The 22,208-nt window shown below is 34.2% G+C and overlaps 2 protein-coding genes across 2 annotated transcripts; one reads left to right on the top strand and one right to left on the bottom strand.

Annotated features, from left to right (window-relative positions):
• Nucleotides 1-497: 497 nt before the first annotated feature.
• LOC130954441 (uncharacterized) lies at nt 498-7,684 on the bottom strand. The gene is made up of 14 exons (XM_057881177.1): nt 7,207-7,684; nt 6,902-7,028; nt 6,536-6,782; nt 5,639-5,680; nt 5,024-5,095; nt 4,748-4,883; nt 4,478-4,635; nt 3,778-3,862; nt 3,509-3,678; nt 3,117-3,278; nt 2,707-2,865; nt 2,261-2,521; nt 1,811-2,080; nt 498-1,471 (listed from the first exon to the last, which is right to left on the bottom strand). The coding sequence occupies exons 1-14, from the start codon at nt 7,277-7,279 to the stop codon at nt 1,220-1,222; spliced, it is 2,214 nt and encodes a 737-aa protein (XP_057737160.1). The 5' UTR covers nt 7,280-7,684; the 3' UTR covers nt 498-1,219.
• A 7,365-nt stretch (nt 7,685-15,049) lies between these two features.
• Nucleotides 15,050-16,204, top strand: LOC130954169 (protein ENHANCED DISEASE RESISTANCE 2-like). Its single transcript, XM_057880906.1, has one exon. It carries the CDS (start codon nt 15,192-15,194, stop codon nt 16,062-16,064), a length of 873 nt encoding a protein of 290 aa, XP_057736889.1. The 5' UTR covers nt 15,050-15,191; the 3' UTR covers nt 16,065-16,204.
• Nucleotides 16,205-22,208: the final 6,004 nt, after the last annotated feature.

Here is a 22,208-nt window from a genome sequence, read left to right as displayed (position 1 = left end):
CAAGAAAGAATAAAAAGGAAAAACTGTATACTCCCTTTTCCCATATCAACTTCAGCACAAAACTTTATAATATATAAATCAATTTTGTATAATATATTAAAAGTATATATAATAATACATATATAATAACTAATTAATGATTAATTTTTAATGTACTATAATATTTTTATTTCCAAAACACCCCGAAAACAGCACATATTTTACCTTCTATTTACTTATGTATTTAGATACCATTAACTTGTAAATAAAAAAAAATCAATTTCAATTTTTTTTAGTGAGTTTGATAAATTTGTTTTAATAAAAATAAAAATTCTAGAAAAAAACACAGTTTTCTTAAATTACCTTCTAAGATATTTTTTTAACTTAAAAGAATATTTTAACATAATGGATAAATAAAAAATATAATACCACATTTAATTAATAATCAAAAATAATTTTAAATGAAGTATTAAAATATCAAATTACTTTTATGTTAAAAAATTCATAAATTTACCCTTCTTTTTTTTCGATGTTCAGGTTGACCAAGTTCTTCTCCCTGTTTCCATTAGTGTTTTTATCAAATCGATTAATCGAGTATCTTCCGGGGTGTGGACAATTAGTTCCAGAGTACGACAGTCTTAATATACTTTTGTAGTAAGAAGACTAAAAAGGTCAACGAATTTGGTTTGGATTATCCACAGAATCACGCAGCCACCATACGCTGGAATCTTTGAGTTGAACGGATACCGTATCAATTGGGGTTTGCGCTATACAAGCCTACAACATCAGCTCATAAAGTCCACATTTTCCATCCTATTGCACCAACTCATTTAATAATTAATAAGTAGAAAATACTAACTAAATAACTAACATTTTTAGTGAATAAGTAAATATAAAAATTAATTGATGTTGAATTAGATACAAAATAAATAAAAAAATATGGGTCATCTTAATAAAAAGTACTCTCCACAAGAAGGGGGGAAAAACCCAGAAAGTTGCATGCAATCTATTTCACATGTATTTTTTCCACTAATAAACTAAAAAATGTATGTACATTGATTAAAAAATTGTAATAAAATATATAAAATAAATATCAAATTATCCTCTTTTATGGGCTGACAAAAAGTAGAAGAGAAAACCGTAAAATTTGGGAGGTATGTGCTATAGTCAGAATGAAATCATCTTCATACCAAAGAAAAAGAATGCCTAGAAGACACGTGGAATTTCTAGCGCAGGAAAGTCAAGGGTGTGTAGTATATCTACCTGAATTTGACCATCTGTGAACAAGCCTTGATAAATATAGCCAAGAAGCTACTTGCAATTTCTGGCTGGAATGTGTAGCCAACGCTGAAATAATGTCTATAACAAATTTATGGACCTCAGGTTTCAGTGCCATCCTCATTAGCATCGCTGTCCACTCCTCAGGTGCCAGCTTCACCACCTCACGAAAGTATTGAAATCCCTTTCCGATCCTTCCCAGCATAGCACGCTCCTGCAAATATACACAACAATAAGGAGGGGTTGATGGCTTGTTTCGTATCTTGATGTATTTCTTTATTTTATGTTTGTTTGGTTTGTAATTTGCTTAAATTTATGTTTTGTTTTGTTTGTATCATGCTGAACCTTGTAGTTCAACTCCGACTCTCATGATGTTTGAGAGTTTTCTGAAATGATAAAAACAAAAAGAACGAAAAACTTCAACATGTACCAGTGTTGGACAGCCAACATGATCCAGTGGTGAAATGGAAGTTTCAATCGAGAAGGCCAGGACAAAGATATTAAAAGAATGATTTTGCCACAAATAAACGGGCTGATGAACGTTAGAGAATACCTCGAATAAGAAGATATTCTGTTCTTGAGGGTTCTCATTTAACACACAATCAATCACTTCATCTTGCAGAAATGCATCAGCTGCTTCAACTATATCCCGAAGAAGGAAAAGACGCACTCTCAGACCCTTGTCTGATAATATGAATAATAAAAGATCTTCAGTGGAATCAACCACAGCATGCATATCAAATAATTTCCAAACGGGACTAAAATGCTTCTCAGAACTTGGATCTCCATTTAAATCAGAAGCCTGTTCAGATATTGCTGCTATCTGAAACAATAATCCATATTAATATAGTCCACAATTTAAAACCGAGCAGTGTTCAAACTTCAGTGCCGAAATAAGCCTTATCCAGAAATTAATTACATGATACAAAATTATTGAATGAGACCATCAAGATAATAACAATTACTTTAAGAAGCAAAGTGGAAGAGTAAAGAGAGAATATACCAGGCGCTCAAGCCGGCTCCACCTTATGGATCCATTATTACGAATAAGCAGCTGCCTCAAAATTTTTCTCATATCAGGACTTGGGTCAGCTATAAGTCTCCCAATGACAAAAGGATATGCACTCTCAATGACTTTAAAATCAGGATCTAGAACTTTAGCCGTGCCTTCTAGTGATCCTAATGCTCTTATGACAAGAGCATAGTCTGGCGGGAGGGAGAAATTAAATTCATACATTACATCATATAGTTGGTTCATAATTCCCTGAAATCCAAAGCAAGATGGGACTTAGAAATAGTAAGTGCTATGAAATGATACACTGATGGATATGCATGAAGATGTCCAAAGATATTGAGGCCAATGATTAACGCACAATAATATCAGCAAAAAGCTAAAGCCATAATCCAGCAAACAATTGATCCAAGAAAGGATTAAGGAAAATGACAAACCTGAAAATCTTGAGATTCACCTGTCCGACTGGTCCGACGGGCAAATGATGCTTGCAGTGCATCAGAAACCCCATGTATGTCAACCCCTTCAGGAAGAAATCCTAAAGAAAGAAAGTCATTTGCCAAACCCAGAGAATCACGATTAACAAAGTGCACAATCTGAAAGGAATTAAGACTTGGCATTAGTGCAGGAAACTGAGAAAAATGATGAATCTGCAAGGTGCTATATCAGAGAGAAAAATTGGAATACATCATCTATGCACAATGCATGCACAGGAGACATTTCACCTCATAAAGGAAGTTACCATAAAAGGTAGCAGAAACTATATAAGAATAATACTCAATCAATTGCATACTTGCATCTATTAAACATATTTCTGTCAGCAAATAAATATTTAAATAATTCTCACAATTTGAATAAGACCTATCCGGTAATGCCTAGGAATATCCCCCATCATTCCAAAGTCAAAGTATGCAAGTGATCCATCACCAACTGCTACAAGATTTCCTGGATGAGGATCAGCATGGAAATAACCAACCTCAAGTAGTTGCCTCAAAGAGCAGTATAATCCCTACAATGACATAGGAAGGAGGCAAGGAACATTAATTGGCAATGCCTAACGTCTTAAGTAATATGGAGCCAAAAGTTAATGTACCTGTTTATTTAAAACAATTCATAAATACATGTAACCATATCAATTTAAAGATATGCACATGAGCGCACACAAGCAGTGGAATAAGAGTCATAAAACAAACTGAAACGGTCAAAGCATGTGGCAAATAATGCTTTTTGCTTTAATACCTGGTCAATGAGTTCCCTTCTGTTCAAAGAAGCTTCCTTCAACCCCTTTTCATCTGTAAGCTTAATTCCATCTATCCACTCCATAGTCAGTACAGTGGTACATGTATAGTCCCAATATATTTTTGGAGCTTTGATGGACTTCCTTCGTTTGTGTTCGACATTGGTACCACCTGTAATTTTGCAGCCATGTTATTACCTCCCTATGTAAGTCGGTCACCAAGCTAAATTGTGTACGAAAGAACCATTCATCAAAGAAGCATTGAACTTACTTGAAGACCAACAATATAGAGAAGCAAAGCGCTCAGCATTTTTCCCCTCTAGGACATAATCAATTTCATCAAACATGTGCCTGACCTGTTAAATTAAAATAATAACCAATACATAAATCAATTTGAAAGCAAACTGAAATTTGACACAGGCAGTCTCAATGGCAATTATCTTTGAGACATAATGACAAGGAAAATATTCACTCTGAAGGCATGTCTTGGATAAAATTTCAAAAAAGAAGTCCTTTAATCAGTAGGGCTATACTCACATATTTATACCATACATAGGATACAGTGATCCTATTGTAGGATCCATTAAAAAAAAGAAAAAAAAAAAGAAAGAGGGACCTACAAACACATGTGATTCTTACGATTCTCACTCTTCTCTGTATCTCTGTACTCTCTCACGCTGTATGAGAGTATCTCCTATTCAGAAATGAGATTTTTATTTTCTATTTTCTCTTAAGAATCAATATTATACTCCGGCCTGCTTCTAAAAATATTAATTTAGAGAGGGAGGTCATTTACTTTCTGACTATAGCAGTTACAAATTTTTATCTAAACAGTCCACAACAATGTATGTAATATTTTTAAAGAAAATATTGCACTTCACAAAAATGCTTAAATATACCCACCCACAGGATGGAAAATATGATACAATGTAACCAACAGAAATTCACAATCTTTATAAAAAGAAACTCACCACTTCATTTACAGCCACTAAAAGATCTTTGCGGGCCTTGGCAAATCGTTTAAATTGCCCTCCAATCATATGGAATAACAAGGCATCAAGGGTCAATGAAAGTGACATACCAGGCCTCTGAACTTTAACGGCTACCAACTCTCCAGAATGCAGGTGAGCTGCAACACTTGAAGCAACAAAGTAAACATTTCAATCCTCCTCAACCCAAATTTATGAACAAGAAGAAATATCTTATTGATAAAGTTTTAGTTATCTTCCCTGGCAACTAACCTTTGTAAACTTGCCCCAAGGATGCTGCTGCAATAGGTGCAGGGCTAATGTCACTAAAAATATCAGAAATAGGAAGACCAAACTGGGTTTCAATAGATCTGATTGCAACATATGTTGGAAATGGGGGTATTTGATCCTGCCATGAATAACAAATTATATCGCAAGTTGATAGCAGATATGGACAGGTAATAATCAATTGATGCATGCATCTACAACATTTGATTACATGCTCTGAAAAGTACAATGTGACTGGAACTACGGAAGAGACCTCTGTACCTGTAACTTAGCTAGTTCTTGGCAGTATACTTTTGGTAATACATCAGGTCTAGTGCTCAATGCCTGCCCAAGCTGTAATAATGAATAATGAGTAGATTAGTCAAACAGAAGAACTTTCGTAAACAATTATTTGTTTACATTTTCTCTATTATGTATAATGTCATTATGATGAGGGGAAAATGGAGCACAAAAATAAAAGCTTCGTATATAAAGTACAGAGCTTCAAAATATGGAACTTCAAAAGATCCTATAAAAGCAAAAAGAATTGCAAGCATGAATATTGCAATTCCATGGTAATGGTAAAAGTGATTGGAGGTGAATGATTCTCTAAGCAAACAAATAATGTGGAGAAAATAACTACTATCAGCTAAGAATTGTATCAGATATCATTGAAACAGTTGCAGATTTATTTAACATGAGAAACCAAACACTGTTACCGTAGACCAGGAAAATTTTGTACAAGATAGAAAACAAATTATGCCATTTAAAGTGTATATTTAATAGCAATCTATGCTTGACACGTTAAAGTAGAAAACAAGTAATAGAAAGGAAGAAGAGTGAGTGATGGAGATGAAAGCAGAAAATATTAGGAGGTAACCTGTGAAAGAAACTTGCCTTAATGTAGAAAGGACCCAAGCGTATGAGTGTTTCACGAAACTGCAAAAAATAGTTTTGAAATCACTGCTCATTCCAGTCAGTTCTCTTACCCTAGTAAGTATGATAATAAAATAGTATGGACCCACACTCTAGTCTCGAAGAAATATAAAGTGTCAGTTAATCCTTGTAAAGAAGAAACAAAAAATACAGCCATACTTGAAAGCACATTTAGACATAAAATCAAGGGGTTCTTTTACATAGCCAACCAATTTATCAGTGATAAATGTGATACAAGACTGCAATTTTCAAGGGAAAAAATTGCAAAATGGTCTAATTTGCATAAAAAAACATCCGATAGATATCAAAGGAATAAAAGGTCCAACAGTACATAAAAATACAAGCAATGTCAAACTCAGAAAGTATCAACCTTGAGTGACCAAATAAAGGACATGGTACAAAACAAGTTCACACACATTCTTTTCTGCAATTGAGGGAGGATGGACACAGTAAATGAAATCGTAAAAATGTGCACATCAACATTTAGTTGAGTGACAAACTCTTAAGGCTCCAGTCCATCTCACTCGTACTCTTTCCCCTGCAAGGGTTCTATTACAAGAAGCTGTCTTGCAATTACTTGTTTGATAGTTTAACTGGTCTCAATGCTCTATTACCTCAAGGCCTTTTTCATATCCAGAATCTTAAATATTTTCATCAAATTATGTCCGGTGATAATCCTTGATCAAATACATGCTGGGAAATAAAAATCTAAAGCCTCATTCATCAGTATTTTAAGGCAAAGGCGTTACCAAACTCGATAATGATATGTCCTCCTAAATCACCATCCTAACCATCCTCCAAGGATAATGTTTTTCATTAGAAAGTGTATGAAAAGCATCGGCAAGAAACAATCCTTACCTTAACTGCACGTTTTTCAACGTCTTGAAGGAAGAACTGCCATATTGCTAGCCTTAACACATGAAATGAAATAATTGCTGCCCTGTACAGAGCCAAAAAGGGCCCAAAGCGGTAGATAGCGTTGAAGCTCTTGGAGCTGTAAGTTCCAAGGGCACGCCCAAATTGATTTTCCAGTGTTTCCCTCCTCCTCCTCGCATATTCAGCAGATGGCGTTTCACCGTGCACACTGGTGAAGCCAGTTGAATATCTGCAACAACAGCATCTCAATGAACCAAAAGAAACCAGGCACACGCAAAGATATAATATGAAACAAAAATGGCCTCCTGATTCATGAAATCAAATTCAAGGGAGGCAAATGAAACTCACGAATTCCGGTGCAACAAGCAAGACGGCGACCAGCAATGCAGCCTCTCACCAACCTCAACAAGTTCTAGATATTCCAGCGGCATGCATTTGCGTAAGACACTTCCAGTGGCACTCTCATGCCGTAAATCTGAAAGAAAGAAAGGAAAATAATTCGCGCTCTAACAAAGACACTAGACACCATAACAAGAAGAAGAGTAACACCGTAAATCAGGTATATAATCATAAATCCAAATTCTAATACTAACACTAAATTTTAGGAAGTAAAGCGAAATGGAATGGAAATCGCATAAGCATGGAAGGTGTACTTGGAGAGATAGGCAGGGGAGGGCGGCGGCGGTAGAGAGCGGAGGCGGCAGCGGCAAAGGCATTCCTCTTCATCGATATAGAGGGAGCTGAGGAGTGGTATCAGTGAAAGAGAATTGAGGAAAGAAAAGCAAGAGCATGGGAACACCAAGTGTTTGAAAAAATGCGTACGAGAACCCAGTGAGCCATGACAGGTGATGAGGGAGGGGGAGCCGAGTGAGTATGAGCCATTTCAGAATTCGGAGTGAGTACGGTGGCTCTCTTATTGGGAGCAAGAGGAAAGCGACACGTGTGGTGCTACGTGGTAGCGTAGACACTGAGTTGGGTAGTTGGCTCTTGTCAACAGTTTCGGCCACCGTGCCGTGAACCGCTCCTCAGCTCTGCTTCTCGATTTGGATTCAATGCGTTTGGAGAATTGGGGTCTTCTCTATTTTCTCTATGTTATTTTTTTTAAGAACAGTTTTGTTTTCAGGGCCTGATGGAGACCCTCTCTGCCTCTGGACTGCGAAAGGTGCAGCAATGCCCAATCACTTCTTTAGCGTTAAAAGAATAACAAAAACAAAAAGAAGTGAGTCTTCCAGTCCAAAAAAAAAAAAAGAAGTGAGTCTTACCAAATTTTGATAATTTTTATCTCATGACACAAAGAAAATAATTTGTATTTAACATTTTAAGTAAAAAAAAATATTATTCCCTTTGTTCATCTTTATCTATCAGTTATTTGTTTCGTAAAATATTTATTTCTCTCATTATTTTATGTAAACTTTTTTATAATTAAACCAAATTCTCAATTGTACCTATCACTAATTCGATATTGCTATTTTTTTATATAAGTTTGATTTGATAAAATTTTTATATTCTTTATTATTTGAATTTGGCCCACCTTTCTAGATTTTTCCTAGGGGGTTCAGCTGGGGTTTTATTTGTTGTTGGCCGTGAAAGCTGAAAAGGAAGCCCTAATTTCAGCTCTGATAAGTGTTTTGGGTAATTTCTGCGTAGAATGGCGAAGGATCTACACACATCGACGCAACCATGGATCCTCGATACGGTTCCTTTAATAGTGGTTATTCTAATCGGAGCTCACGTCGTCGCCCTGGTAGTTTCATTTTCTTCTTCTCCTTCTTGATTCATTCTTTCATTGATTTCACACTACAAATCTCTGAATCTGTCATGCATTTATGCTCTTAATGTCAATAGGTGTATTGGATTTATAGATTAGCCACTCAGAAGCAGCCTCAGCAGAGGAGAAAGACTCACTGAACGACAAGGTCCCTGAACCCTAATTATTTAGATAGCTAGATTAGTATTGTTGCCTTGCTCCATAGACACTGTAGATTACACAGAAATTTAATGTTGCTTAGGAATTTATGCTGATGCCATGTATTGGACGCCAAGTTCGAAATTAAGAAAATTTAGTATTGGTCTCTTATATGATGCATACTTCTGTCACTAATTTGCTATATCATTTTATGAGTATGAAATAAGTTTCTGTTTGTTTTGCCTGTAATAATAGTATTAACATGGCAGCAGCAATAGCTCAGTTTAAGTTAATTATATTTTTTTTCCTGCTGCGTTTGGAATTTTGGAAGCGTATTCTATTTCTAAGTTTGTGTTGGAGATGTTGACATGGTATACTAACCCGAAGAATGTTTTGCGTGCACATTGAATTTTTATTTCTTTGACATTGAGTAACACTAGAGAATAGAGATTGTTTGCTTCCACGCAATTCCAAAGGTGGTGGATTCGGTTGTGCCGAAAGGTAATAGTTCAGTTATGCTTTAAGCATTGAAGTTTCAGTGTTAGTAGGAATAGTATTTTCTGACTTTTGTTACCATCACCGTGATTTTTAAAGCAGCATCTTGATATCAAATTTGGATGTGTGAGAGAGAAACGATTCCAAAGATTTTCTAGAATTATAAAGATTCCAGAGAAGATGTAATAATAGCAGTTGACATATGTTAGTTAATGAAAACCAAGCAGCACAGTACATGTAGTTTGTCTGTTTTAGTTTGAGGCACAAGGTGATCCCTGTCTATTGTATAAATATCCATTGCTCCATGGATTTGTTTCTTGTGTTTGTATCTCTGGGGCAGTCATAAAATTAGTATTTTCTTAAGGGTAATTCTATGGTGCTTTTTATTTGGGATCTAACTTTTGTCTAAATTATTTTTTATAGTAACTTTAAAATATTTAAATTTTTTTAATTTTTATACTTTTAAATTTAAAATAAATTATTTTACCTATTTTAGTAATTAGACAATATTTTTTAAGCACCGTAACGAACACATTTTCTTAATTAGTGCCCAAAGCTTTATCGTTATGACAATCGAAGTCTCAAGATACTGTGCTTTATGGGAATTGGGAAAGAATCAAACGAAATGAAATGAGGAGACTTAACAAGGTAACATTAGGTAATGACTTGTGTGGGGCCAGTTGGTGTAATGGAGCAAGGGGGGACAAAAATGACGGAGGAGATGAGCTCATTACGGTGCTCTTGGGTTTTTGTAGTCTTTCTTTCATAATATGAGCTTGCCGTCCGTGGCTTGTATGTACGTGTTGCTCTCTAAATTCTAATCATGATTCTTTGAATCATCAATATCCATATCGTACCGTCCAATTTTGTGTCAACGCTGGCGTTTTCCTACCCATCGCTTCTATACTTGAATTTACGTTGCCATCCATGGCTTTCTCGTGAAACTCGCAATCGAAAACTGGTGGAAGTAGCGAAAATTGCCTGTCAATCTTTAAATAATAAAAAGTATTAAAAAAATAACGAAAAGACAGAAATGAAATAGATTTATTTTAAATTTTACTAGGAAAACAATAATTATATTAAATATATATAAAAGGTAATCATCAAATTAATTATTTATATAAAATATATATTAAAATATTAATTAAATAATATATGTATTTATATATAAATATGTGGTAATTATTTTTAGTATATATATAGTATTTTATATTTAGTAAATTATTTACAATTTAGCAAAATATATTGAGATATAATTATATATATTTACATTAAAAATAATAAATTATTTGTATAAAAATATATTAAAATACAAAATATATAATCGAATATTTACCCATTTTGATTCTCAAAGAATTTCGAACCAGACACTTTAGTTCTTAACTAAAATTAATTATTCGATTGGTTCCTAGCAATTAACTCCGTCAGTCACTTAGGTTCTTTGCACTGTCAACTCTAATGGAAGACAAAATAGTCCCTGACAACTCTAACAGGGGACAAAATGATCCATGACCTTCTCTGTTCGAAAACGACATTGTTCTTTTCTAATTTTCATCGTATCTCGCATAACACTAATAGTCTAACACTATAACTTCAAGCTACACAATGCATACTCTACAACTTCAATGTTCATAAGAAGAAAAATTCTCAACTCATTCTCAACCAATTCATACTCAGGAAACTAATGACTATGTCTCTCAAGTACTTATCATCTTAGATGGGTCCTATGAATCTAGACAATAAGTCCGATTGTTAAGATCCGCCGTCATTGTCGCCATCTCCCTCCTCCTCTGTCCTATCATCTCCATCACCACATTGTCCACCGCTTTGATCGCTTCCTTCACCTTCTTCTCCGAACTAATGTTTAGTAATCGCTTCAGTTTCTATATGAGCGGCAATGACGATATTGCTCGTTGTACTGATAGTCTGGATGTGAGATCGAAATTATCTACCAATTTGGACTCCGGAAAAGAAGGAATGACGCCCTCGGAGTCCACTTCAAATGAGAATTTGCATATGATGTAGAAGGAGAATATTCTCATGATGTCCTAATATCCAACAATCTATATTTTTGCTAGAGAGTAGAGAAAAGCGTGTCCTTAGGGTAGTTGTAGAACTTGGTCTTGAGAATGTGGTGGACATTGTCGGGGTTGAAAGGATGTTGTTATCGAGGACGTGGAGGTGGAACATCAACAATAACAATACACAATATTCAACAACAACACAATATTCAAATTCAAGAGCAACAACATCATTCATTGCAATCTAATATTTTAAATTCAACAACAACATAGAAGGGAAGAAGAGGAGGAGATTTGAAATCATTTGTGGAGAAGCACGTCCATGAGCAGGCGTGGTGGAGATGATGTTGGAGAAGACAGAGTCGTTGTCGTCGCTGCTCTTCACCATTATTGTTGCTCCTCGCGTGCTCGCCGCTGTTCTACAGTTGTTTGTTTCTTCTTCTATTCTTGCTTCTATTTCTTCTATTTTTGCTTCTAATGAAGAAGAAGAAGAGATGATGTGATGGAGAAGAAGAAAAAGAAGAAAAGAAGGGTATTTTGATTCGAATGACGATTTTAAAACTACTTTAAACCTTAGGAACGATTTTGTATGAAAAAAAGGTTGGAGACAAAAAATATTTTCGACTTATATCTTAAGGATCAAAATCGTACTTAACCCTTATTATTTTATCATTCATCTATCATGTTTATTAATAATAAAAAATAAAAACAAAAATGAATTAAAATTTTTATTAATCGTAATAAATATTTTGGCAATCTTAATCAATTAAAATTTTATCCTTAATCCGTTACATCCGTAAACATTGGTGAAATTATATTTTATCCTTCTCCGGCAAGGCGAACCTCGTCGTCAAAAATAAATTATTTATTACGATTAATAAAAAATCTAATTCGTTTTTGTTTTTGTTTTTGTTTTTTATTATTAATAAACATGATAGATGAATGATAAAATAATAATTTATAAAATAAAAATAGATTTTATAATTACATAATATATAAAAGATTAATTTATAATTAAAATTAAATAAAGACTATTTGTCAATTATTAAAATACTTAAAAATATATTTTGCTGTGGGACCATTTAATGGTCCAAACGTTCTGAGACCATCGAATCTGGTGAGTTATTCAAATGGATCATTTCGGAAAAAGTTTTAAAAGGAAACTGGTGAGGTTCAAACCAAGGATACTATGGCCTTTGTGCCTTACCTCATATTGAACTGTGACTTCGGCTAGTTATTGTTAGAGATAGGAATATAACCTGTATTTATGGATACCCATTTTATCCCTATCTAAATAGAGATGGTGTGGAGTAGATTTTTATGGGAAGAGAAGTAGGTTGAATTTGGGTATATTTGTCTTTATTTATATTTAATTTGTTTGAATTTTGTTTCTAATGTTTCAATAATTTTAATTTTAATTTTATCGTTAACTTTTTTGACAGTCAATGTTCAATACACTTTTTTTTTTAATTCTATCTTTAATATTTATCATTTTCTTTTTTATTTTCACTTTTTTCTCTATTATTACCATCACCACCACTTCCAAAGTCCAAACACCATCCATTACAGTTGTCACTCTTTTCACCATCATCCATTATCACTACCACTTGTAGCTAAGTAAAAAATATTATTATTTAAAAAAAATATTTAAAAAATTATTATAAGTTAATTTATGCTATATTATTTATTTTAATTAAGTTTAGTTTAAGTAATTTAACCGTCTAATTGTTGTTGAAATTTTCAATTGACAATAAACATATAGCACCGTAACAGTTACCAAAAACGGAGTATCAAGAAGTAATTGTCGGCGTAAGATGGTATATAAATAAGATCTTAGGCAAACATTATAAGGAGTTCAGTTCTTTTGAAAAATATTTAGAAACCCAAAACATTCTCAATCCTTTGATATCACAGAGTAAAAATTGAGAATTTTAAGTAATTCTTTTTAACTTAAACACTTGTAATATACTTTTTTAGTTTTTCTTAATAAAATTTCTTTGCTTTTATATGTTCTTTTTCTTTACGCTTGTTTTTCTCTTCTTCATCCTTTTTTTTTTGTTTTTCTTTAATCATCCTGCTCTCAGTCGATGAACTCCTGAGTCTCAATTTTTTTTCGCGATCTTCATCGGTCTTGTATTGCTTCAGAATCTTCTTCAGGTTGAGATGCTTTTATAGTCTATTTGATTTGATGAATGCCAGTGCTTAATGCTTCCAAAACACGAAGTTATCGTCATGAAGCTTAAAGGACACGGTTTTTATTGTTGCTCACGCAATAGAGTTTGCGGAAGCTTGGGATTTGCTTGGAATTGCCATGGATTAGAACCTGAGAGTTCTAATACCATGTGAAGGTACCAGAGGTCCTTCAGAAAAGAGAACAGGAAGGTGAGTTAAGAGAAAACAGAGAAAAAAGAAGAATCTAAAGAACTGTCGTGATGTATTATTGAGAAAATAAGGAGTACATTATGAATACACTCTTTGTTATTACATTGATACATGCCTTATATAGTGCTACTAATTAGTCACAATTTATTAGCATACTTAGGTATTTGAATCTGATCTATATTACTAGAATAAAATTTAAGTACAAAATAGATCTTTAAGATTATTTTCTTTTCTTCTGCTGCGTGTTATGAACACATAATAATCCTACAGAAATGACATAGAAATTTTTTGTAATAACACGAGAAATCTTTAAAGAATCACAAGTTCAAAACCTTAACCAACAAATTACATTCAAATATGTTTTAGAACCAAAAGATACATCAATTTATTATTAATGATACAGAAATGGCTAAACATCTTATATATAAATTCAATACTACCCAACTAGTTCAATGATAAGGAAAGTATATTATTTAGTCGAAAATGACACGGTTAAAAAATTTCAGGTGCTAAAATTAAGAAATTTTTTTGTCCCAGTTAAAAAATTTTGGTGCTATTTTTCTAATAAAATTTGCACAATTTAAAACTCTCATTCCTCCTCCAATTTATTATTGTTGTTGTTGTTGTTGTTGTTTCACATTCTCATAATTCTTGTTTCACTCTCTTAACTAGAACTTGCGTTAGATTAAGAAATTTCAGTGTTAAAATTGAAAAATTTTTGTGTCATGGTTAAAAGTTTCGATGCTATTTTCTGATAAATTTTACATATCTCAAAATTTCTCCCCTACTTTTTCTTCTTCATCATTATCATCTTCTTTTTTTTTCTTGTTCATCTCTTCTTCTTATTTCATTTTTTCATAATTCTTCTTGTTTTATCATTTTAATAAGAATAAAAACAAGAAAAAAAAAGAAAAAAATAAACAAAGAAGAAAAAAAATATAATGATGCAAAACTACCAGAAAAAAGAAGAGGAAAAAATGCAATAACAACAATAATAAAAAAACGACAATAAAGAAGAAACACACAAAGAATAAGAACATATTCATATTAAAGAGTGCGAGATGTTTGCGTTATTAGAGAGTTGGACACATTCTCACTAATGAAATTGATTTTCGTTAGATTTTAACTAACTTAATTGAATTTAATTATCAAAAAGACTTGAATATGTAATGAGATTAATAAAAAATTAGTCTGTATATAAAAATAAGTATTTGATATAGGTATAATATAAAAAATTATTATATTATTATAAATACATTTAATTATTTATATAAATATATAGTAATTAATTTTAAAAATAATTTTTAGTATGCATATAATATTTAAAAAATCTATAATTTTCTTAAAAAAATTTTTCGAACATCAATCAATTAATAAAATAATCGATGAACAATTTAAAAAAAATTAACAAGTCAGAATTTTCACCCACGTGTATTATGTAATTAAAAGGTTACCAAAAAAATTAATTAATCTTAGACCTTAGTGACAGTGGTGTGCGTGCTAGAATTTATTTATGGAATCGAATCAATCTAAAAGATAAAAGATGAGTAGATGACATCGCGTCTCAACCGTGTTACCCTCTTTAAAATGCTCATTAGCGTCATAATCTATACTACAGCAATAGTGGCACTCTCGTAGTTTTCACAACAATCAAGCCCGTTTCAGTACTTATAGAGTTATAGTCTCCCACTTCCATAATCCTAAAAACCAACACTGCGACAATAAAGAGAGAGTTCTTCTCTTTTCTGCTGCGTTGTGTTGTGCGCAGCCCAGACAGACATTACACCAAACGCTGCGTTTCAATCTTAATAGTTCCTCACTTTTTCTCGATTTCATGTGCCCTACCAACCCCACTCGCCGGAGCTCCACCTCCGACGACAGCGCCTCCGATTCCTCCCACTGGATCTCCGACTCCATAAACGGTGGATCACTCCGCCACGTGGACCTCGACACCGGCACTAACGGCTGGTCCTCTCCTCCCGGCGACCTCTTCCACCTCCGCTCCGAAAGCTATTTCACGAGGCGCCAGAAATCCCCCGCCGGTGACTACCTCCTCTCGCCGGCGGGCATGGACTGGCTCAGATCCCCAACCAAACTAGACGACGTCCTCTCACGCGCCGACAATCGCGTATCCAACGCGCTCCGAAGGGCTCAGTCGCAAGGCAAATCCCTAAAGAGCTTCATCTTCGCGGTGAACCTACAAATTCCAGGAAAGGAGTACCACAGCGCGGTTTTCTACTTCGCGACGGAGGATCCGGTCCAATCCGGTTCTCTTCTGAACCGGTTCATAGACGGAGACGACGGATTCAGGAACCAGCGGTTCAAGCTGGTGAACCGGATCGTGAAGGGGCCGTGGATTGTGAAGAAGGCGGTGGGGAGCCACAGCGCGTGCTTGTTGGGGAAGGCACTGACGTGTAACTACCACAGAGGACCTAACTACTTCGAGATTGACGTTGACATTGGGAGCAGCGCCATCGCGAACGCGATTCTGCACCTTGCCTTGGGATACGTGACGAGCGTGACAATCGATATGGGATTCGTTGTGGAGGCGCAGGCGGAGGAGGAGTTGCCGGAGAGACTTATTGGAGCCGTTAGGGTCTGTCAGATGGAAATGTCGTCCGCCACTTTTGTCGACGCGCCACACGCGCCGCTTCCGTCTCGAGGACTGGGATTAGCCAAGGTCAATCACCATAGCAATAAATCTTAGTGGTAAAAAGCTAACTAACCACAATTTTCTTTTGTTTATCAAAAAAAAAAAAAAAAACAGTTGTAGATTCATTTGCCCTATTTTTAGGGGGTTTTTTTAGGAATTTGCTGAATATTGAGTAATAATATTATTCTCACGAATTTGGGCCCTGTTTATATTTTTCTTTGCCGCTCTCAATTATGCTTAATATCCGGAGTTAGTTTAAACTTTAAATTTAATTAACGGGCAAGGAAAAGCGTGAAAAAGATGGTAGGCAGTCAGAAATTATTATATGGGAATTAATCTACTTAATTATTTAGTGAACATGCAATAATTTCTGGGTTTTAATTTCTCATAGAGTATATTAGATTTAAGTGCAAGAGAATCGCATTATTTGTAGGCATCAATGCATCATCACTTTACAGCATCTGCATTATGTTATGACTTATGAAATAGTTATTAGAGTGGGCGGCGCAGTGGACTATTGTAAGGTGAATGGAATCGCACTGTGGAAAGAGTAGGTAGCATATGAACCATAAAGTGATGTGTTAGCATTAGATAATTGACTGGACTTTAGGATTCTTTGTTCCCTAAATCTTTATGATGACTATGCCATAAAAAGAGAGAAATAAATCTCAAGCATACAATTGCGAATTTGAATCGGGACAAATATTATGCATAGGTTCGGTTCTTCCAGAGTGGGATAAGATAAGCATTTATATTAGGAAAGAAACATGCCACTCTACGTTGCGTGTAGAATCTTCTATTTTAGCCATGGAGCGATCATATTGATAATTTGAGATTATACTACCATTATTGGATACAATAGTTAGTAATATTTTATTCCTGCTCCGTTATCGTTCTTGTTCAGAATGTTATTAATTTTGTAATAATCTGTGAAGAACGGAGAGCTATGATGGCATGATCCTGATATTTTAGTTATAAAATCATAATGTACGGAGGAGGGTCTACCTCATTAGTCATTATATGTTGATGATACCGCCCGCCGACAGGAAAAAACGAAGTAAAAAAACGTGTTCCTATATGTAAACAAAATAAAGTCTTTATTAACAAATTTATATTCATAATAAATTAAATAATATATATTTGTATAATAACTAATTTTAGCATATTTGTTGGTCGAATATTTTTTCAAAACGACTAAATCGATTAAAGGATAGATCGGAGGAGAGGTGCATTGATAATAAGGGCTTTGATTTAAGTCGAAGTTGTCAAAGGAGAAAGATAATAGATTGAAAGATGGAAATCCAGGACAAATTATGTAAAAGTGGCTGTTATTTGAGTCTGTATTTAGTGAGAAAAGTTACTTCGTGATTGTTTAGAAGTGACATTTAACAATCCTATAAATAAACAAGGCTTGGAAGAAATTAAGGTTGCGTTTGTTTACAGAGACAGAACACAGAGACATAAAATCGTGTTTGTTTGGCAGAGAAGATATGGATAGAGATAATGTGTTCAGAGACACTGAATTAGTGTATTTTGTGTCCATCATGACAGGAAGGACACAGAAACACTAACAAGGGACACAACTTATTTTTCATTTTTTCTCTCATTATTCTTGTTAATTTTTCATAATTATATTTTTTATTATTATATTTTTCATCTCAAATTTTTTGAATGAAAAAAATAGAATAAATTGGATTTTCATAATTTATTCTAGTTTATTGCCAAACAGAATACAAGAACACAAAATTTTGTGTCTCTGTCCATCAGTGTCTTGTCCTGTACTGTCCTCAGTGTCTTGTCCTATCCTGTTTTCGAAAACAACCTAAGGATTAGAATTCAATTTTAGAAAATATTTTGGTATTCAAGCATCCCAGTAAATCTGTCAAAAAAATTTTTTTCTATAAGATTCCTTCTATGTTTTTATATTTCTTTTAAATTTCTTGTAATTTTCTTTTTTTTTTCAAATTTACTTTCTTTTTGTAAAGTCTCTTTTCTTTTCCTCTTTTAATGTTTCTATTTTGTATTTGAATTTAAAGCCCTTTGATCATGTCAAAGACGTTTTATTGCTTGTTTTTAAATTTAAAGCCATTTACTTTGCTTTATTTATTTTTTTTATTCTAAAATCTTTTTAAATTTTATTTTGTCCTGTTTATCCAAAAGACAAAATCTTTGGTGCACAATTGAAAACTGGTATTTATAAAGAGTAGATTTTGCTCCCAAATAGTAGATATCAAACCAACCATAATTTGCTAAAAAATCGGTATAATAAATTGGCATGTTTGGTGGGATGGTTTTAAATAAAGTGTGTCAAAAGATTTTTTGTAATGATTTAATTTATGCAATTTCGAAGTGGAAGGGTTATAAATATGGTTGACGAGATTTCGAATACCAATGTTGGGTCTTCTATAAATGATAGTATTCTTATAATAGTTGCACAAACTTCTACAGAATTGACGTTGCATACAGAGAGCAATATTCATAATCCAGGTAATGAGTCTCGGGATAATGTGACATTTAATAATTCTCCTGTTGGGAATAATGGGCGTAACCCATGCCCACGAATTTCTCCAATGCAATTGCAACCGCCTGTAACTGCAGGTCAGCCTCCTTTTGGCATTACTCCTAGTTATATCCCACCTATGAGTGGTTATGCGCCTCCAAATAGGTTTGGTAGTGCACCAGGAGCAGTTAATAATCAACCACCTATATACCATTCTGAATTTTCTCGAGAATATTAGGTAGGATCGACATTGAATAATCTTGATTTGATGGCTACATTTCAACAGCATATCGATGAGAGTCATCATGATCTGGTCAATTTATTAACTCAGCAGATGAACACTATTTTAAATCCCATAATAGCTGATCATGAAACAAAATTCGAGCGTTTGGCTAGGCATGTTCAACGAATTGCTTGGATCGTTGATTATGATGAAAGTGATCGCCAAAATGCATAGGTAAACCCTGAAGATTTAGGGGATAATCCTAGAGCAATAAACGATAATGTGAATCTCAATGGGAATATCCCTCACATAGTTCGACGCGATCAGAACGCTGACGATGTGTTGGCTAGGATGCGTGTTAATCAACGAGGTGAACGTTATCAAGTAACTAGGATCGTTGAAGATGTTCTTAATAGGGTTGTACCAATGTGGATTTTATGAATCAGCCATATTTTGTTTCTGCATTTCTTGCTGTAGTGCAGATGGCAGAGGGGTCAAGGGATGTGAAAAATCCCAAAATAATAACAAAATTTGTAGGAGAAGTTGGATAATCCACTACTGAGCTTGCCCAATATATGATCGAGTTAGGCAACTTAGCAATTGATGAAAATTTAAAAATAAAATTTTTTCTTCTTCTCTAACGAAGAATGCTTTTACTTAATTTTCAAACTTAAGGCCTAATTCAATTGTTACTTGGGCACAGTTGAAAAGTATTTTTCTTACTCGATTTTATAGGGGTGAATTGAATGTAACTATTACTGATCTTATGGCTTTAAAGCATGATGATGGTGAGTCAATTGATGACTTCATGATCCGATTTAAGAATGCTTATAGTCGATGTTATGTTTCTCTTCCTGAAAATAAGGTAGTAAATATAGTAACTATAGGTTTAGGATATTACATGGCTGAAAGTTGCTAAATGTGCACATACTTGATATGGCTCATCTAGCGGAGAGAGTTCGACAAGTAGAACTTTCAGAGAGAAAAAGAAGTGTTTAAGAGTGAGAAAAAGTATAAAAATAAACTTTTTGCTCGAAAAGAAAAGGTTTTATATATCGAAAAGGGGTCTTCAAGTGAAGAATCCGACTTCGAGTTCCTTGAAGTCGACTTGGCTAAATTAAAGAAATTTCCACCTTATGTTTTGTTCTTTACTTAAGAAAATTGCAAACGTTGATAAATCAAATGATCTGAAATATAAGAGTAAAAAAAAGTATAGTTTTGATATCTCAAAATCGGAACAAATATTTGATGTGTTGTTTAAAGATAAACAATTGGTTTTACCATAGGACAAAACATTACTTTAAGTTAAAGATTTGAAAGGAAAACCTTATTGTAAATTTTATCAAGCAACTAGCCATTCGACTAATAATTGTGTCCGTTTCAGAGATTTGATTCAAGAGGCAATTATAGAGGGGAGGCTGAAATTTGATGATGGCAAGAAAGAGATGAAGGTCGACACTGATCCCTTTGATGCTGGAGAAAATTTTGCTGAACCTCATTTTATGGGGGGGTCAATATGGCTGGATTTACCTCCTATGAGATTTTATCTGCTTTCGAAGCTAATGTTCGATCAGATTACCTCAATGTGGATCAGGGATTGTTAGAATTTTTGATGCATTAGAGGTTGAAGGATCGAGATGTTTTCTTATGTCCTCGATGTAATGTTGTATTCGATGTTGAAGTTGTAGCTATCTTTGAGAAAGAAAGGATGACAAAAGAGCTGGCTCATAAGGAAGAGCAAGTTCGTCAAAAACATCCTTCTCGACGTCAATAAGGGCAAAGTTCTTGAAATTCCCAAGTAGATTTTTCACCTACACTGAGTCGCTCACAAACATTGAGAGCTAAATGAATTAAGAATCGCCATGAGTTTTGTGATCGAGAAGTGCAGCAGTATCGACAACGTCAATCTCAAAGGAGTTACCGAGGATTCAATTGGGGTCGTTATCCATATCCTCAAGGAAGAACAAGAGGAAATCAAGGTGCACGGTATTTCCACCTAGTTGTATCTAAGAAGCCATCAACTTGCCATTAACTTCCCTAAGTAAGGGGGAAACACCCTTTGGTCACAGCAGAGTGATTTTTTCATTTGACGGAGAGACTTATCCCAAGGAAATACCTTTTCCTGTGAAAGTCGGTAAAGGAAAAGCTGTTGAAATCGCTCCCGACAAATCTACTGAAAAGAGGCTGATCTCGATGAATAGTATTTCGATGAGGATAATGAAGAAATGGTAAGCACAATCTCCATTATTCCTACAGAATATTTGAAAAAATATGAAGGAAATCCAAGTGAGGATTATGATGTTGAAGATGAGGAAGCTTTTGCTTTAATTTGTGAAGACGAAGAGTTTGGTTGCTTTAAAAGACCCATAGAAAAGCAAAGGTCACACATTTGATCACTACATATTAGTGCCCTCATGAGTGGCATATGTGTCGGTAAAGTGTTAGTCGATGGGGGGCAACAATTAGTTTGTTTCCAAAAAGGATGCTAACCAAGGTGGGAAAGTATTATGATGATTTGCTTCCTACTAATATTTTGGTAACGAACTATAGTGGTGTACCTGCGAAAGGTTTGGTGACTCTCCAAGTTCAAGTTGGTTCTTCATCTTGAACTACTATTTTCGTGGTGGTTTCTTCAAAGGCTAGTTATAATGCCGTATTTGGCCATGATTGAATCCATGGTGTTGGGGCAATATCTTCGATTGTGCACCAAAGTATTATTCTTTTGACCAATGAAGAAAAATCTGAAGTGATAAGACAAATGCAAGTCTTTATGTTGAGCTGATGCATGTCGATTTCAAAGTTTATAATGATAAATTGAAACCTCTTAATGTCGACAAGATGCTTGATTACTACAATGGTGAAGGCTGTTTTTAATTTCAAAAGGACTTAATGTGAAGTTTCGACACCCAAAGCTCAATTATACTCCTACAGGGTGGGAGTAATTGTTTTTTAACTATGCTAGGTAGTTCGATCATGTTTTGATATAGTTAATGATCAGGATATGTCGAATTATTTAGTTTCTTTAAAGAATTATCTAAGTAGTTTTGATTCTACAACATGTTTTTCCTTTTTTAGTGATGATTCTTCTGATAAACTGGAGTCAACTAGGGATTTTAATTCAACGATTTCAATTCCTAGCACAGTTTCGATTCCTAAAATCGAACCTGGTAGTAATTTAGGTTCTGCAGCATGTATTCCCATTTCTAAGACTAGTATTATTAGTCAGCCTTGTGTCAATGTATCCCAAGATTCTTGCTTCCTAAATGACTCGACAACCAATTTGGCTTATGATATCAATAAAGTTTATTTTTCATCACAATCAGTTGATCTTTCTTTCGATTGTGTTTATGATCTCAAACCGTTGGGTTCAGAAAAGACTTTAGTTAATGATGATCATATTGAAAAGGGATTCGAATCTTAAGATCCACTTGAAGAAATTAATTTAGGACTCAATGGTGATTTTAGACCCACTTAT

The sequence above is a fragment of the Arachis stenosperma genome, chromosome 10 (genome assembly GCF_014773155.1).
Source record: "Arachis stenosperma cultivar V10309 chromosome 10, arast.V10309.gnm1.PFL2, whole genome shotgun sequence".
NCBI lineage: Eukaryota > Viridiplantae > Streptophyta > Magnoliopsida > Fabales > Fabaceae > Arachis > Arachis stenosperma.
Note: the sequence above shows the minus strand (reverse complement) of the source record. Positions and strands in the feature narration are given on the sequence as shown.

Coding starts and splice junctions, on each gene's coding strand:
- LOC130954441 (XM_057881177.1), bottom strand. CDS start 7,279: ATGAAGAGGAATGCCTTTGCCGCTGCCGCCTCCGCTCTCTACCGCCGC. Junction 2,522..2,706: donor GTGAATCTCAAGATTTTCAG/GTTTGTCATTTT, acceptor TTTGGATTTCAG/GGAATTATGAACCAACTATA. Junction 2,081..2,260: donor GGAGCCGGCTTGAGCGCCTG/GTATATTCTCTC, acceptor TTATTGTTTCAG/ATAGCAGCAATATCTGAACA.
- LOC130954169 (XM_057880906.1), top strand. CDS start 15,192: ATGTGCCCTACCAACCCCACTCGCCGGAGCTCCACCTCCGACGACAGC.